This window comes from Lepus europaeus, chromosome 3, assembly GCF_033115175.1.
Source record: "Lepus europaeus isolate LE1 chromosome 3, mLepTim1.pri, whole genome shotgun sequence".
Lineage (NCBI taxonomy): Eukaryota > Metazoa > Chordata > Mammalia > Lagomorpha > Leporidae > Lepus > Lepus europaeus.
Window position 1 is genome coordinate 33,554,530 of NC_084829.1, and position 16,997 is coordinate 33,571,526.

General features: G+C 44.6%; 1 protein-coding gene across 1 annotated transcript; it reads right to left on the reverse strand.

Moving 5' to 3' along the window:
• Window positions 1-1,099: 1,099 nt before the first annotated feature.
• On the reverse strand, window positions 1,100-15,969 carry BTNL2 (butyrophilin like 2). Its single transcript, XM_062187172.1, has 8 exons — window positions 15,891-15,969; window positions 13,323-13,670; window positions 10,716-10,997; window positions 9,506-9,526; window positions 4,138-4,485; window positions 2,889-3,170; window positions 1,877-1,972; window positions 1,100-1,326 (listed from the first exon to the last, which is right to left on the reverse strand). The coding sequence occupies exons 1-8, from the start codon at window positions 15,967-15,969 to the stop codon at window positions 1,100-1,102; spliced, it is 1,683 nt and encodes a 560-aa protein (XP_062043156.1).
• Between the last annotated feature and the right edge of the window lie 1,028 nt (window positions 15,970-16,997).

Below are 16,997 nucleotides of genomic sequence, written 5' to 3' on the forward strand. Positions count from 1 at the left end.
TTATCTGTGCCCAGTGAGATGGGGCACACACACACACAAGAGAGTATGCAAAGTGGGTCTGTTATTTACAGACAGGCAAGGAGGGACAGAAGGAGTCATGGATCCATTGTGAGCCAGTCTCACATATAAGTTTATAAGGGACGCAATATCATTAACCTATTGCTAGATATGGAAACTGAGGCAAAGAGAGGTTGTGCAGCTAATCAGATGTCAGATTGTGATCAGTAGGTGGGTATCACAGAGCGTGAACTAGGATACATCCCTGGCAGGATCAGCCTCGGATCATGTTGGAGGCTGGAGTGAGGGTACAGCACTCTCAGTTCCTTGATGATCATGCAAGCCCCTTTCAAGCAGAAGGTAACAGGAGAAATACATCTGGGAATCAGAATGCTACCCTGGTTTCCAGATTCCAAGGTTGCTGAAGAGGCTCTCCTCAGTCTATGAAACACTCTGCAGAACCTCCATCGGCATACCAGGGAATGCAGAGCCCCGGAGCAGGAAGATTCGGGGCAGGTGCAGATGTGGTGTATGTTGCCCATGTTGTGCAAGGAGAGGTGTTTGAGACCTGGTCAAGGAGATTCTGACCCATGGACATTCTCATCGATGAACCCCTTTCACACGGAGGAGATTTGGAGAATGGATGATGGCTCAGTATGCACTTCCTTTTTAAAAAATATATTTATTTACTTATTTGGAAAGGAGAGAGGGAGGATATATGTATACATGTGTGTGTGTGCATGTATGAAGAGAAAAAAAGAGACAGATCTTCCATACCTTGTTCTATTCCCCAAATGGCTGCAACAGCCAGGGCTGGGACAGACAGACGCCAGGAGTTTGGAACTCCATCCAGGTCTCCTATGTGGATGGAAGGGACCCAGGCACATGGGCCATGCTCTGCTGCCTTCCCAGGTGCATTAGCAAGGGGCTGGATTAGAAGTGGAGCAGCCAGGACTCCAACCAGCATTCTGATGTGGGACATCAGCATTGCAAGCTATAGCTGAACCCACTGCACCACAATGCTGGTCTCCCAGTACCCATTTCCATAATGATCCACTGCAATAGACCTCAGTCTCAGGTGACACAGAGGTGATGCCCTTCCTCACAACATCTTCCTTTTCAACACTGGGGAGCTTTCCTCTCCTGTTCCCACCCTCCACCTCTCAGTCCCACCTCCCTGGGGTGTGTGCCTCCTGGCCCTGCACGAGGAGCAGGTAGTCAGATCTCTGTTGGGTATCTGGCTGTTCAAATGTCCATGGATCATATCTGTGGTTTTCTCAGAATCAATCGATCTTGAGTGTGATGTATTTATATCTGGTATCACATTTGCTGCAAAGAAAGAAAATCTGTGATAATGACCCAATAACAGAAAGTATCAACTTCATGCCATTAACAGGTAAGCATAACTCTCAGTGACCAAAAAAATTTAAAGTGAAAGAACTTTCTGGAACACACAAAACAGCTTCTCTATCCATATATGAGAAGTCCTTATCAGCAGAGCGGGAATCACCAATATGGATGAAATGAAAATGTCCATGCCCGCAGAGTCCCAGGGAAATCTCAGCTTTCAGCTTGGAAACAAGGACAACTGTGCACTAACCTCTTCCTCTCCCCTTACTAAATTACTGGGGAACAGACAGTGGGAAAGCAAATTGCTGCTGCTTAGTCCTTTGGCTTCTACCACCGCTGCAAACTCCAATCTCATGCAGCACTGATCCTCAATTACGTAAATGGAAACCATAGATTTTGATGTCCTGTTAATTACTAAATATTTACTGAGTGTCTGTTATGTGTGATGGCTGAAAAGAAAGGCCGGCAAGTGGGAGTAGTGAGCTTCCCACTACCAAGTGTACTGCACCCTGCTGCTCTTCTAACTTACCTTTCTTACGGCTCTTCCTCCTACTCAGGCCTACAGCCACAACAAGAAGCAGTCCCAGCATAAGCAGTATGATCCACGACAAATTCATCCTGGACTCTGAAATGGAAACCCCAGAGCCCCATTAATGAAATGGGAGAATATCGAGATCATTCTTTTCATCTGAGTAGATCCTTGCCTGGAGAGGAGATGAGAATTGGGCCTCTTGAGGAGGCACTTGGTCCACTCCTGCCTGCTCCATGGATGCTGAGGAGAGAACACGTTTGTGTCTTGCTTTAGTTCTTACTCCTCTCAGAAACACACATGCAACACCCACAAAGGTTTTCCCCCTATCTTTCCCAACTATATCACACCATCCCTGGAATAGCTGAAGTGCAAAAGGATAAAATTGCACAGTCCACAACCATGAAGAGGCAATAAGAGAAATTGGGTTTTTTTCCAAAAATTTTTAAAATGTGTCTACTTTATGTATTCAGAAGGCAGAGAGGCACAGAGATCTCCCATCTACTGGTTCGTTCTCCAAATGCCCATAACAGCTACTGCTGGGAGCTGGGAACTCCAACACTCACTCCCAGGTATATGAGCTACCACCTGTTGCCTCAAGGATGCATATTATCAGGAAGCTGGAATTGGAAGTGGAGCCAGGACCTGACCCCAGGCACTCCAATAAGTGATGTGGGTATCCTAACCAAGTATCCCTTCCTGGAAAATTAATTTCTGATCTGGAAGAAAACTCACCATGAGGGGAAAACACAAGCAAAATACTATTTATTTTCACAATAGAAGAAGGGATTTTTCAGATACAGTAAAATGTAACTTAGTGTATATCCAATAATAAGCCTAACTTTAGGGATCTGGGTGGGTGTGTGAGGGAGAAACTCGGAGGAGTGGATCTCCTAAAGATCAGATTTGCAAGAGACAGCAGGTGTTTCATGAGAAGTAATAAAACAAATAAGTCTGGGTTGGTCTTGACAGTTATTCCCCAAACTTAGCGGAAATAAATGGAATCACCCACCTGAGAAAGAAAAGGTTGCTGTTTTCCTCTCACCCAAAAGGGGGTTGCTGATGGAACAAGTCACGTTCACAATGGAGCTCCTTGCCACCAATAAAGCCGTCTCCACGTGGAACAGCCCACGGCTGTCTTGACTCAGGGCCTCAGAAAATGATGGCATTGCCTCTCCGTGTCTGTCCATCCACTGCACAAGGGGCTGCGGGAACCACCCATCGGAAGTGCACATCACCTGCACGTCTCCATCCTTCAGTCCTTCCACAGTGATCAGTGGGGAAGAGCCCACCCCTGGGGAGGAGAGACTCAGTTCTACAATCAGTGACTTCCCTGGGAGGGAGGAGGGGACTCAGAGGGCTTGGGGGAAACAGCAGATCTTAAGGGGCAATCCGCTCCACTCAGATGAAAGCAGCTGGAGCATGTCTTGTCTTGTTTGTAATTTCTGTTTGGGTGTTGTTGTTGTTGCTTTGCCAAATCACCCTCAGATAGATTAATAAGTAAAACACAATTTCATACCCAACCTTTTTCTTCTGTCCCTGAAAACAAAATAACTTTACCAAGGCATGGATCACATGCACAAGATAAAACATAGTAAGAGTGTTCTCTCAAACTCTTAAAATCTATGTCCAATGGCAGAAAACAACGGAGCCCATTTACTTCTTGATGCGCGCTGCTATGGATACTTGCTAAAGGTGCTTATTAATTTAGATTCAAAGTGCATGGGAGGAAAACAACTGCATGGGAGGAACTTGTGTAACATCTAGGATTTTGGCCTGTCTTCAACAGCATTTGCTATCCTTGGAAAATCAATTCTCACAAATATCAGCAGTGAGGCGGGAAGTGGTTTTATCTTCTCCATCCCTGGCATGCATGCCAATCTTCATTTTTGCTTCCATGATAGATCTACTTTCGTCTTCAAATTATTATACTTCCTGATAATCACATTTTTCAGAAATTTAATAACACACTGAGGAATAATGAGTCCTGTGTAAAATTAGGGAGTAATCTTCTTAGATGTCCCTAAATATATGGTCACTTTATGGACAGACTGAGAAAAACACAAGTTCTATACTCAAAGAATTAACTTTGGTCCATTTAAGCTTGTGGTCTTTAAGTGTCTGTGACAGTTCTGGACACCAGAGGATTCAATATACATTTGATAAAAAAAATTTCAAATGCCAGCGAAATGTCCTAGGAGTTAGCATGTCAGTATGTTAGCATAGGTGTTGAACCCAGAACACATGTCTAGAATCCTTACCTACCACCTTCAGATCCATGCTGGCCTCCTGGTAGACATCATCGATTTCAAAAAGGCACCGGTACTGCCCATCATCTGACGTCCTGGCACCGTGTATCTGCAGGGTCAGTCTCCCCTCATGGATCGCATCACCCACCAGAGCAGTCCTCCCTCTGTATTCCACCATCTGCTCTCCAGCCACATGGTCCCCGTCCACATACACATGAACAGCGGGGTAACGGTGGGATCGGACCCACCTCACCTCCATGTTCTGTGCATTCACCTTGGGGGACAGGTAACAGGTTAACTCCACATCTTCTCCCACCCTGACAACGATGGGATGGGAAGGTCCAATCACTGTTAGGGAAGCTGGTGAATATGAAGACAAAACACAAAGGAAAGAATAAAAATGGAGTAAATGGTGCACCTGCACCGACATCTCCAGTATTCAAGAACGCCCCATGTGATGCCCAAGGCTGGCTTTTGAAAAGATGAGGGTTTCACAGACTCAGTGTAGAGGTCGTTCTTGTCCAAGGAAAAGCCATCTCACGATGTGTGCCAATCCCAATCACTGATTGAACCACCACTCACCCCTACCTGTAATTTATTCAGTTTACAGATCAATAATAAAATAATTCCATCATTAAACCTCACAGGATAAAATGAACACTATCACTTCAAATCTGGATGATATTAAACTATTTCTTAATATGTCTCTCAGTTTCTTAAACTATAAAAATGTCATATTATTGCCAAAATCATTAAGTTGCTGTGAAATTAAACAAAATGACCCAGATAAAGCCCCTGGATCACCATACAATGTGAGCAGAGGAGTATGGGCAAGATGCAAATGCTTTAAACTTGATAATTGGGAAGGAGTTGTAAATGGGTCTCTCGTGGATTTTTAGTAAGATAATTGAAGAAATCTTCCTCAAGTTAGTATTTCTGGTACCTCATAAGTCCAGTCCAGCCACCATATTTTATTTCCCCAAGGTTATATGTATGTGAGTTTAAAGACACATACCAGATTCAATGTCCTCACGTAATTTAGAGTAAAACCTTAAGAGAAAGAATTGGGGCACTTGACAGAACACAGAATGCAGTACAACCATGAATGTCAAGTTCTACCAGTATGGACAAGATCTTCACTGAGGGCTTTCCTGGACCACCGCTGTATAGCAATTTCAGTTCTCCACAGGCCATGCTCTACCAACTTTGCTCTATTATAATCGAAGGTTGTCATTTTATGACAAATGTAAAGATGGTTTAATACATGCTGAGACCACTTACAATAGAAATACGGGCATACAATTACAGATTCTCTGCACAGAAGTCAATGGCCAAAAACTTAACATCCTTATTATATCATATTCAAAATCTGCAAAGTGTATTTCTAGAGAAGAAATTCACTGGCAACACAATTTTAGCATTCAGATATTCCCTTCTAGTCTATCTAAAACGTGACTCCAGTTATTTCCAATATTTTGTTTGCTTTATCTTTTAAAATTTACCAAAAGCAATATTATCATGCATATTTGTTGAAATCTGAAGATAAGGGTAAGAATCAGAAAAAATAAACTCAGCAATAGTTTGCTACTATTTTTTCACCCATAAGTCTCAAATCACTTAATGGAAAAGGCCATTTCTTCTTCTCTGTCATTGTTAGGAGGATTTTCCCCTTGTCTGTGACCTGTGGCACAAATCAAATCTCAAACCAGTTTACCCTACTAGACATGGGTAATTAAGAGCTATTGTCAGGCCTGGATTCTGTCCCTGTTGATCCTCTTCCAGTCCAGCTCTCTGCTGTGGCCCAGGAAAGCAGTGGAAGATGGCCCAGGTCCTTGGGCCCTGTACCCGCATGGGAGACCAGGAGGAAGTACCTGGCTACCGGCTTTCGATTGGTGCAGAGTGCTGGCTGTAGCAGCCATTTGGGGGGTGAACCAATGTAAGGAAGACCTTTCTCTCTGTCTCTCTCTCTCACTGTCTAACTCTGCCTGTCAAAAAAAAAGGAGCTAATGTTGACTTTAATGGGAACGAAAGAAAGCAAAATATAAGTATGGAATTCAGTGAATTGGGAGCATTATAGATATACAAAGCTCCCATTTCTCCTGAATTCAAAGTTTAAAGTACTAGGTAATCATTATATTTTAATATTAATAATTGGTATTCTATACTGATATGATCACCTTGGGAGCTATACATAATCTCCTTTTTCTATAAATTTTAGCATCCAGCCTTTCACATCATTAGTGCTCTGATTTATTGTCTGGTTTTTTTGTTTGTTTGTTTTGTTTTTTTAATTTTTGACAGGCAGAGTGGACAGTGAGAGAGAGAGATAGAGAGAAAGGTCTTCCTTTTGCCGTTGGTTCACCCTCCAATGGCTGCCGCGGTAGCACGCTGCGGCCGGCGCACCGCGCTGTTCCGATGGCAGGAGCCAGGTGCTTATCCTGGTCTCCCATGGGGTGCAGGGCCCAAGCACTTGGGCCATCCTCCACTGCACTCCCTGGCCACAGCAGAGAGCTGGCCTGGAAGAGGGGCAACCGGGACAGGATCGGTGCCCCGACCAGGACTAGAACCCGGTGTGCCGGCGCCACAAGGCGGAGGATTAGCCTAGTGAGCCGCGGCGCCGGCCTGTTGTCTGGTTTTTTAATATTGGATGTATGTTCCTGAAATGCCTTCTGAATACTCACTTGAAAATTCAATCACATCTGGAGTGTGAAGTGCACTGAATTATGTACTAATGCCCTGAAACCGGACAGTCTTGTCATCCTACCCTCCCTGTGCTGTCAATCAGCACCTTCAGTGACGTGCTCTCATCATTCAAATGCCAATTTGATTCACCTTACATCTGGTGTTGTAGAACTGGGCACCATCATGCAGCTTAAAGTCAATCTGTTCATTTTAAAGAAGGGAAAAAATAGAGACTAGCCAGTGCTGCCATAGCTCATTAGGCTAATCCTCCGCCTGCGGTGCCGGCGCACCAGGTTCTAGTCCCGGTCGGGGCACCGGATTCTGTCCTGGTTGCCCCTCTTCCAGGCCAGCTCTCTGCTGTGGCCCGGAAGTGCAGTGGAGGATGGCCCAAGTGCTTGGGCCCTGCACCCCATGGGAGACCAGGAGAAGCACCTGGCTCCTGGCTTCGGATCAGCACGATGAGCTGGCCGCAGCGGCCACTGGAGGGTGAACCAACGGCAAAGGAAGACCTTTCTCTCTCTCTCTCTCTCTCTCACTATCCACTCTGCCTGTCAAAAAAAAAAAAATAGAGACTAATGGGTTGCCAAAACTGTGGTGACCAAGAACTTGCACTCTTAGGTTACATAGACAATGATTATAAAGGGAAACACCAGAATTTCTTACAGTTTTCAGCAAACCACACATGCCTCTAATATTGCTTCCTAAATATAAAATGAGGATAAATCTGTTAACCTTTATAACTATAAGAAAAATGAAACAATTCTTACAAAGCACTTGGCATATTGCTTGGAACATAATATTTCAAGTAACCAGTCACTGTTTTTTCAATCCAATAGCATATTTTGCCAGAGTAGGAACTGGAATTTTAGTCCCAGGATTTGTGAGCAGGCTGGGTTTGCAGCAACCTCGTGTGTGGGTCCTTTCCCTTGGCCTCTAATTCATGGCAAAAGCACAGAGACAGCCACAGAGCACCTGGGCCCTTCAGCTATACAGCACACCACCCTCCAAGCTCCTGGGGCTCAGCCCTTCTCCCCTAGCCTGACAGTGGGCAAAACGAAGCTCAAATTTTCCACCTTGTTTGTGTTCCCGGAAGTGAGCATGACTTGGGAAGAACCTGACAGGGATTGCATTTTGTGTCCCTGGTTTGCAATGGGCATGTGGAGGTGTCTCAGAGAACTCAGGGATGATTCTTTTTATTTATTTTTTTGACAGGCAGAGTTAGACAGTGAGAGAGAGAGATAGGTCTTCCATCCATTGGTTCACCCCCCAAATGGCCGCTATGGCTGGCGTGTTGCGGCCGGTGTGCTGCGCCGATCCGAAGCCAGGAGCCAGGTGCTTCCTCCTGGTCTCCCATGCGGGTACAGGGCCCAAGGACCTGGGCTATCCTCCACTGCATTCCCAGGCCACAGCAGAGAGCTGGACTGGAAGAGGAGCAACCAGGACAAAATCCAGCGCTCCAACTGGAACTAGAACTCGGGGTTCCAGCGCCGTAGGCGGAGGATTAGCATAGTGAGCCATGGCGCCAGCCTCAGGGATGATTCTTTACCTCAGATCTCACTGCTGGACGACAGTTGGGTCAACCTACTCCAAACACCCAATTGAAGTCCTGATCTGTAACTAACAAGCTCCATGGGTTAAGGTTTCTGTCAGAACAGGCAGAAGACGAGCTGCCTTAGATGGATAGGGCTCACAGGCACCTGTCTGTCCCCAGAATGTGGAGTTACCTTTGACCTAAGGCCTATTCCTTATCTTTATGGTCTGATGGGGTCAAATGTTTCACTCCAGAATCTAACAGAAATCAAGGTGTGTTACCTGATCTTCCTCAAGAACTCTTACATAGACTGAAAGGAAAGGTAGACCTAAGCTCTACTGACACACACATGGGGGCACACACACAAATGCACACACATTCCTGTGACAGGTGTCTCGATGGAGGGTGGGCGGGCATTTATGGGAGAAGGAAATGAGTGACCCAGGCTCATATGCACTGGGGCAGAAGCAGCCATCATGGGCTAAGAGACCTTGGACAGGAGTAAGGCGTGTAAGGTGGGAAAACAGAAAATGAAAGGGGTTACAACAAGTTATTTTTTAAACCACTTATCTGCACTACAATAAAATAAAACCAACAGACCAACCATAAATTTAAAAAAAAATGCAAGAAAGTTATCACCCCAGTCATAGGGTTCCAGGTGGCACCTAGGAAAGAACGTAACAGCCTCCTCTCTGCAGTGATGAAGTCAGGGATCTACTGGGATGAGGAGCAGGTGCAGAACCCATGGCAGGGTTAGAGGAGAGAGTGGAGGCAGTGACCTCCAATTATGATGAGGACACTGCCCTTTCTCACTCTAGGGAAGTTTGAAAATGGCCCCCAGGGCTGGCCAACTGCCAGGCGCCATCTCCAAACACTCAGAAGGCAGCTCTTTCGTCTCCTACATGCAGCAGAGGTGGTGTCTGTGTCATCTAGGTGTCCATATGAGGCTCGCTGGAACCCGCCCCTGGCAGATATACAGTGGGAAAGGCCCTAAAGGAGACCGTGGTAGCCTGCACTTGGCCAGTCACGCCAATATGAACGGAGCCTAAGACTTGTTGAATCCATGCCTTGGTTTCCCATTTGGGTTACAGGGTCTCAGCCTGGTGCCACGAGCTTTGTGCCCACAGGGCTCACCAGGCATGGCGGGGAGGGGCAGGTCTTACTCACCCATCTCAGACTGGAGTTTCTCTGGAAAAAGAATGAGAATAACATATTGAGGAAATTGGTCTAAAAGAAAGGAGAAAAGTTATCTAAAAAGATAAAATAAATCAAGTACAGTAAAATGAAACAAAGCAAGTTCTACATTTCATTGGAGAGTTCAATATGCAATGTGAAATGATGAAAAATACTGATTTTTTTACCACAGATCATCTAGTATTCCTGCTAGTTTTCCTTTTTTCTGAACAACAAAAAAATGCTCTCAGTATTATCACCCAATAATTCTGTTTGTTTCTGCAGATATTTAACTACTAGTTATAAAAAGCATACACATTAATTTTGTAAATACTCAGAAAATATAAAAATATGAGGACATAAACTTAACATTTGTAATTCCAAGCTGAGACATTATAAGCTCATGTATATATATGTGTGTGTATATATATATATGAGTCACAAATATATTAGTCTGATTCATATAAATGAGTAAAGAAAAATTAAATGTTATAAGTTAATATTTTATAAATATATATGTCTTCTTTTAACATCAACATATAACATTTAATTTTTCTTTACTCATTTATATGAATCAGAATAATAAAATACAGCCAAATATAGATTGCCTCAAAAATCTTAATCCAGTTTTGTGATTCAAAGTCAATAACCTATGTGATTCAAAATATCTATTTATAGCTATATAGATAAATATGATCTTTATCATTAAATAATTTATCAATAGGATTAAGCCACTAAAATTATTTGAAAATATTTTTGTTATTTTTATAGTGACATGAGAAATTTAACACTATATCATTTTATTGGGTTTTCTTTGGTTTTTGTTGTTCTTGTTGTTTTATAAGTGAGAACACTATTAAGATGCTATGTAAATAGTTTTCTCCACCTTGCTTATTTTTGTCTGATAGGTCCCTAGGCCTAATTGGCAGAATGCAGCATAGAAAAAAAAATTCAGTTGAAGGAATATAGTTTTGTTTTCTTAGAATACTTGTGGTTAAAAAAAAAATCAATGCAGAAACAAGGTAGAATTTGAAAATAACTGCAGTACTTTCAACAGTTATTTAGTCAACATACAGTGCATCTATTCCAATTATAAATGTTTTATAGATTTTAATAGAGATTACTAAACGTGAGATTTGTCCTGACCAGAAACAGGAGGCGCCATGGCTCTCTGAGCAAGCTGGTCCCAAGGCGGAGCACTGACCTGGGAGGGTGATGACGGACGCCTTGTCCTGGCTGAGGACAAGGTTGTGGATGAGGCAAGACACGGTCTCTGTGGAGGCATCCCTGACCACAAGGGTGGCTTCCACGTAGAACAGGCCATGTTCATCTTGGATGTGATGCTCAGAGACAGACAGCAGCTGCTCTCCCTGGCTGTCTTCCCAGCGCACCTGCGGCTCCGGGAACCAGCCCTCTGCAGTGCACACAAGCTGCACTCCACCTTCCACAGGCCCCTCCATGTGGATCCGAGGGGCCGACCCCAGGCCTGTGGAGAGAAGTCACAGCCTTGAGCCCCAAATGATGGCAGCACAAATCACACACAGTGGGATCCCAGTGATGCTGCCCACGGGCGAGGGTGGGCACTCAGGGGTCAGGGAAGCAGAAGGTGGTCTAAGGCGTTCTTCTCATCAGATCTGGAGTTCAGGTCCACTTCCTTCATTCTCCAGTCAGTATCTTTTCTTTTTTAAAAAAGATTTATTTATTTATTTGAAAGGTAAAGTTACAGAGGCAGAGAAAAAGACTTCCATCTGCTAGTTCACTCCCCCAAATATGAGCCAGAGCTCACCTGGTCCAAAGCCAGGAGCTTCTTCCAGGTACCCCATATGGGCTCAGGGGCCCAAGGACTTGGGCCACCTTCTACTGATTTCCCAGGTCACAGCAGAGAGCTGGATTGGAAGTGGAGCAGCTGGGACTTGAACCAGTGCCCACATGGGATGCCTGCACTACAGAAGATAGCTTTACCTTCTATGCTACAGTGCCAGCCCCTATAGTGTCTTTTAAGTTCAGCATCTGAGTGCATGCTTCTTCAGATGCAGACAGGGGAATAGGAGACGGGAGATAGAATAACATTTTACTTCTTTCTTTAATACAGCAAACAAAGGTGTGTCATCACTGACCCATGAATTCTTTGATGCCACTAACCCTGCCTTTTAATCTTAATATTATTTGTATCAGGCACTTCTTTTTGACATTTCAGATGATAATATGATCTAATTTAAACAATATTAAATTGTTTATATTTAATAACAATATTAAAGATAAAGTCACAAATCACCTGAAAGAGAATTAATCTTCTCTCTCTCTCCTTTTTTTGTGGGGGGAGGTTGGTGGTAGTGACCTTGGGATAGACATAAACTGCAGTGTGTGGAATGGAAGTTCCATGCAGAGTTCCTTGTGTCTAGATATCCCCCTTCAATGGCAAGAGTGGCTTTGAGAAATCCTACTTTAGGACAACTTACAGAGCCATGAAGTTCTTTCTCTGTCCTACACTACACTTCCCAAGCTCAAAGGGAACTATATTTTCACAACGTACCAAAATCCGTGAAATACAGCAGAAGCAGTATTAACAGGGGTGGTGGGGGCTGCTGTAGTGGTGTAGCAGGTTTGCTACCTGCAATGCCAGCATCCAATGTGAGCACCAGTTCAAGTCCCAGCTGTTCCAGTTCTCTGCAAATGCACCTGGAAGACATCCCAAGGACTTGTGTCCCTGAGCCAATGTGAGAGATAGGGACAGAGTTCCAGGCTCCTGGGCTTAGTAGATCTAGGCCACATTTGGGGTGTGAAGCAGAGGATGGAAGAATACAACAGCATTCTTTAGAACCTGCCGTTCACAGGGTGTCCCTACGCCTCCTGCAAGTGCCCCGTTTGTTGAATGGTGGAGCACGAACATCTCTGTGAGAGCACAACGTTAACCTCTTCAGCCGCATCACTGGCTTTCTGCCCAGGGGCATTGACAAAGAAAAGTTCTCACACCTCAGTCACCCCAAACAGAAGGACTCTCCAGAAAGTTCACAGAAAATGCCTATCATGAGACAACCATGTGTAGATTTCAAAAATTTTCAACCGAAATAAATTAAGCTTTTAATTCCACTTCCATGGACTTTTAAAGTCCCCAAGGGGGATAAGGAACAACTGAGACACAGATGAGGAGCAAAAGCTGGGCTCACTCACTCAGCAGTCGACTTGCTCTTGCACACCAACCTTAGGTGGCACAAACTCTTGCCTCAGAAAAACTGCTAATGAATGAGGTAGGTGCTGCAGCCTGGCATGTTAAGCCACTGCTTGGGATGCCCACATTCCATGAGGCAGTGCTGGTTTGAGTCACAGCCACTCTGCTTCTGATCCACCACCCTGCTTATACACATGGGAAGCAGTAGATGATGGTTCAAGTACTTCAGTTCCTGCCACTCAGGTAGGAGGCCTAGATGGAGTTTCTGGCTTCAGCCTGGTCCAAACTGAGCTGTTGCAGCCATCTGGGCAGTGAACCAGAGATGCAAGGTGTTCTGCCCCCGTGACTCTGCTTTACAAACAAATAAATAATTTTTTCAACGTTCCTAGGAACTACATGTCTTATATTTCAAATAATCCTCAAGAACAGTCAACTGGGTAAGTTTTAAATTTGGAAGAATATTTCACAAGTGAGCTTGTTTTAAAGATTTCAGAACTGTTTGTTTTAAGTGCATCAGAGTAGACTATGGGGCACTAGGAATGGCTTTAATGACTCAACGGGAATTCTTCAACTGGCAATAACCTTCCCATATGTTAATAAGCTCCTCTCTCCAGAATCCTATGTCTTTTCCTAGATACTCACCTGCTACTTTGAGCAGCAAGCTTGTTTCACTATAATAGTCGCCCTCTTGGAAACAGCACCAGTATTGTCCGTTGTCAGAAGCCTGGATGCTGCGTATCTTCAGAGCCACACGTCCTTCTGCGATGCCATCTTCTATCCACTCGACTCGGCCTCGGTACTCCTCTTTCTGCACCTCAGTCATCCCAGCTCCATCCCGGTATGCAATTACAGGTGCGCCGGGCTCTGTGCGGTACCACCTCACCTCCGTGTGCACCACAGTCTTCTTGGGAAGGCGCTGACAGGTGAGTAGGGCCTCTTGCCCCACCATAGCCACAATAGTGTGGGAAGGACCAGTCACTCTGAAGTCATCTACAAATCAGAGCACAAAAGAGGAAGCGTCAGCCAGAAATGCCAGCAGGAGGACCAATGTGCTTGCTCTGGGTTCTCCAACCTACAAAGACAGAGAGGGGTGGGCTTTGCTCTCAACGTTTTAGAGAACTCCACCAGGATTCTTTGTGTACTCCTTTGTTACAGTCACAACTTTGTGTACTGAAAGTCAATGTAGTTCAAAAATTTGAGCAAAAATGCCAAACCTGTCACTCACTAGCTGGACAATTTGGAGCAAATCTATTATTCTCAGTAAGTCTTTGAGGTGTATGATCTTAATTTCTTCATCTTTAAGACACTAAAACTATCATGTCTGGGTTGTTTTTATACTCAAGGAAGTTAATACATAAATTTATTTATTTACTAAAAACTTGATTATTATTAGTGATTAACATTTTAATTAGTTTCTTAAAATTTAGATAAGGAACTCATTGATTAGTCTTTTCAGCATCTCAGGATCACTCATTCTTGTCCTAGGTGAGGAACTGAGGTTTTCTTTTTCTTACCCTTTCTCTAAAGAAGGTGACTGCGTGACTGAATTAAGCACAATGCATGGTCCATGAGAACCTTCTGTGGTGGGTTAAGTTCATAGAGTTTGAGTCCTGCAATCCAATTCTAAATCATGTCTGACCTTCCTTGCTACCTGCACATCAGATGTTTAATATTGGCACGCGTTGTTACTTTCAGGACCTCGTCTGTCATTTATGCTGTGTTCTTTCTATCTAAATGCCCCACAGCCGCCTGACCTTTCTCTGTGCACACTCAGTCCTCCAGGAGCAAACCTCACCTTGTCAAATAGATGCTGCTCAAAAAGTCATCATTAAACTTAGGTGGAGATCTGTTTGTATTTTTTATTCCAAATCTGAAGCAAGGGTTGAGGCCATGCCAGTCCTTTACAAACTAGGAAACCACAGCATGACTAAGAGAGAGGATGGCGGCCTCATAACCTCACAAAACTTCCACAGCACAAGTCTGGAGTCCACCTTCTGACATCTTCACAAGATTTGTTTGTTTGTTTTTTGTTTTTTTTTTAATCAAATTGTCATTCTATGTTTTCCTTGGGGCTCTGACTTTTGTCTCTGACATCAACATTTCATAATTCTTTTTCAAGGTATAACATTTTGACTGCCAAAATTCAACTACTGGGGCTGGTGCTGTGGCACAGCGGGCAAAGCTGCCACTTGCTGTGCCGGCATCCCATATGGGCACCAGTTCAAGTCCAGCTGCTCCTCTTCTGATTCAGCTCTCTGCTATGGCCTGGGAGAGCAGTAGAAGATGGCCCAAGTCCTTGGGCCCTTGCACCCACGTGGGAGACCCGGAAGAAACTCCTGGGTCCTGGCTTCAGATCAGTGCAGCTTTGGCCATTGTGGCCAATGGAGAGTGAACTATCAGATGGAAGACCTCTCTCTGTCTCTCCTTCTCTCTGTGTGTAACTCCAACTTTCAAATAAATAAATAAATCTTTAAAAAACAAGTCAACTACTGAGGCTTCCAAGTCCATTTCTTGGAAGTCTCCTTCTAGTTTTCTTATTTCCAAGCACTTTTATGTTACTGAGTTCATGGTATGAGGCTGGCATTGTGGTGCAGCAGGTTAAGTAGCCATTTGCAATGCTTGTTACCTCATATCAGACTGCTGGTTCGAGTCCTGGCTACTCCACTTCTGACCCAGCTCCCTGATAATGCACCTGGGAAGACAGTGGATGATGGCCCAAGTGCTTTGGCCCCCATCACCCTGTGGGAGACTCAGATGGAGTTCCTGGCTACTGGCTTCAGCTCTCTCTCTCTCTCTCTCTCCCCTGCCTCTCAAATAAATAAAAACAAAATCTTTAGAAAATAAAAAAGAAGTAGCTGTTTGTCTTACCCCCAAAGTTCACAGAAGTAGGAGAATAGATGAAAACACTAGCAAGTTCCAGCCACTGGTCAGGTGTTTCTCATTCATGGTCTCATTTAATGCTCAACCTTCAGGTGTACATACTGTCATTATTATGACCATAAAGGTGGAGAAACCAAAGCATAAGAGGCTCAGCTAACTTCCCCAGGGTGACACAGCTGGAAGTGGAGGAGCCCTTTTTGGAATCCAGGTGCTTTGGCCACTGGGCCCACACTCTGAAATCGTGTGCCAGTCCTTAGAGTTTAGAACTGATCCCCAGGACTGGATCTCCAGAGCATTACAGTATATGGAAAGGGAAGAAAGGGGTCGTACCTGGACGCTTCAGGGTCAGCAGGATGAAGAAGAAGGAGGCAACCGCACCAGACAGACTGTACTGCGAGAAGTCCAACATCCTGCCTGGAGCAAGCATGAGAGAGCGTGAGACCCAGCATCCGTGGCTTCCAATAGCTGTGCAGTCTGAACAAGGAATGAGCATCCACCCCTCTACTGTCCAACAGGGAAGCAGGCTTGGCTCCCCGTCTGCCTGGTTAGGGAGCACAGTTCTCCCTTACCTACGGTGTTACACTCTCAGCTCTGTTTCAGGCCTGAGGATGTTTTCTGATTGAAATGAAGAGCTAAGTGCCAATCTCATTAAAAACAAAACAAACAACCACAAAGTCCTCCTGAGGTTCTGTCTGTGATGAGCGTGGAGGAATTGCAGAACAGGTTGCAAACATCTTTTGCTCATCCTCCTTCCAGCTCTTCCTGCAAAGTCCTTCTTCACTAAGGTTTCCTGGGTGTAGAAAGAGCAGGGAGGCTGTGTCCTGGGGCTGCAGCCAGGAGCCAAGGGGCACCGGGTGCTGTGGAACGTTATGCAAAGAGTCCTGGGGCAGTGCTCTGGAACACAGCAGGATGACTGAAGCAGCCTGTCAGGACAGTCTCAGAGACACGTGGAGAAGAACAAGAGAAACAGCCCCACTGGCAGGGCCCGGCAAATCCTACAAGCCCATCGTACCAATGTAATAAAAATACTCTAGCAGATAAAAGTCTAAAACTTCCAGGACAAAGACAGCGTTAATGTTGATTGAATGTTGAACAAATTGGAAACTCAGAGTGAAAGAAGCCAAATGCCTGTTGCTTCTGTTGCATCACGTGTTTATTGAAAGAAAGAATTGCTTCACGCCGAGCGGAGCAATGCTGAGCCATGACTGCTTCCCTTTGCCAGAATCTAAAGCAGTCATCTGTTCCGGAGCAGAAGAAAAACTCAACAGTGGAACATGGAGATTGTGATTCAGGTGCTTCAGGAGATAATTGCTACTCTGATGTTCTTCTATTTGCTTTATAAAAATGCATGCTTTCATTTCAGATATCACTAAAAAGACTGATGGGGCCCAGCCACAACGGCTAAGCCTAAAAGAGCACTAAAATATTTACATAAAA

Excerpts from the sequence above, each read along its gene's own strand:
- BTNL2 (XM_062187172.1), bottom strand. The coding sequence starts at position 15,969 with ATGTTGGACTTCTCGCAGTACAGTCTGTCTGGTGCGGTTGCCTCCTTC. Across the intron at positions 13,671-15,890 it reads GCTGACCCTGAAGCGTCCAG|ATGACTTCAGAGTGACTGGT; the intron begins GTACGACCCCTT and ends TCTGATTTGTAG. Across the intron at positions 1,973-2,888 it reads AGCAACCTTTTCTTTCTCAG|AGTCCAGGATGAATTTGTCG; the intron begins GTGGGTGATTCC and ends TTTCCATTTCAG.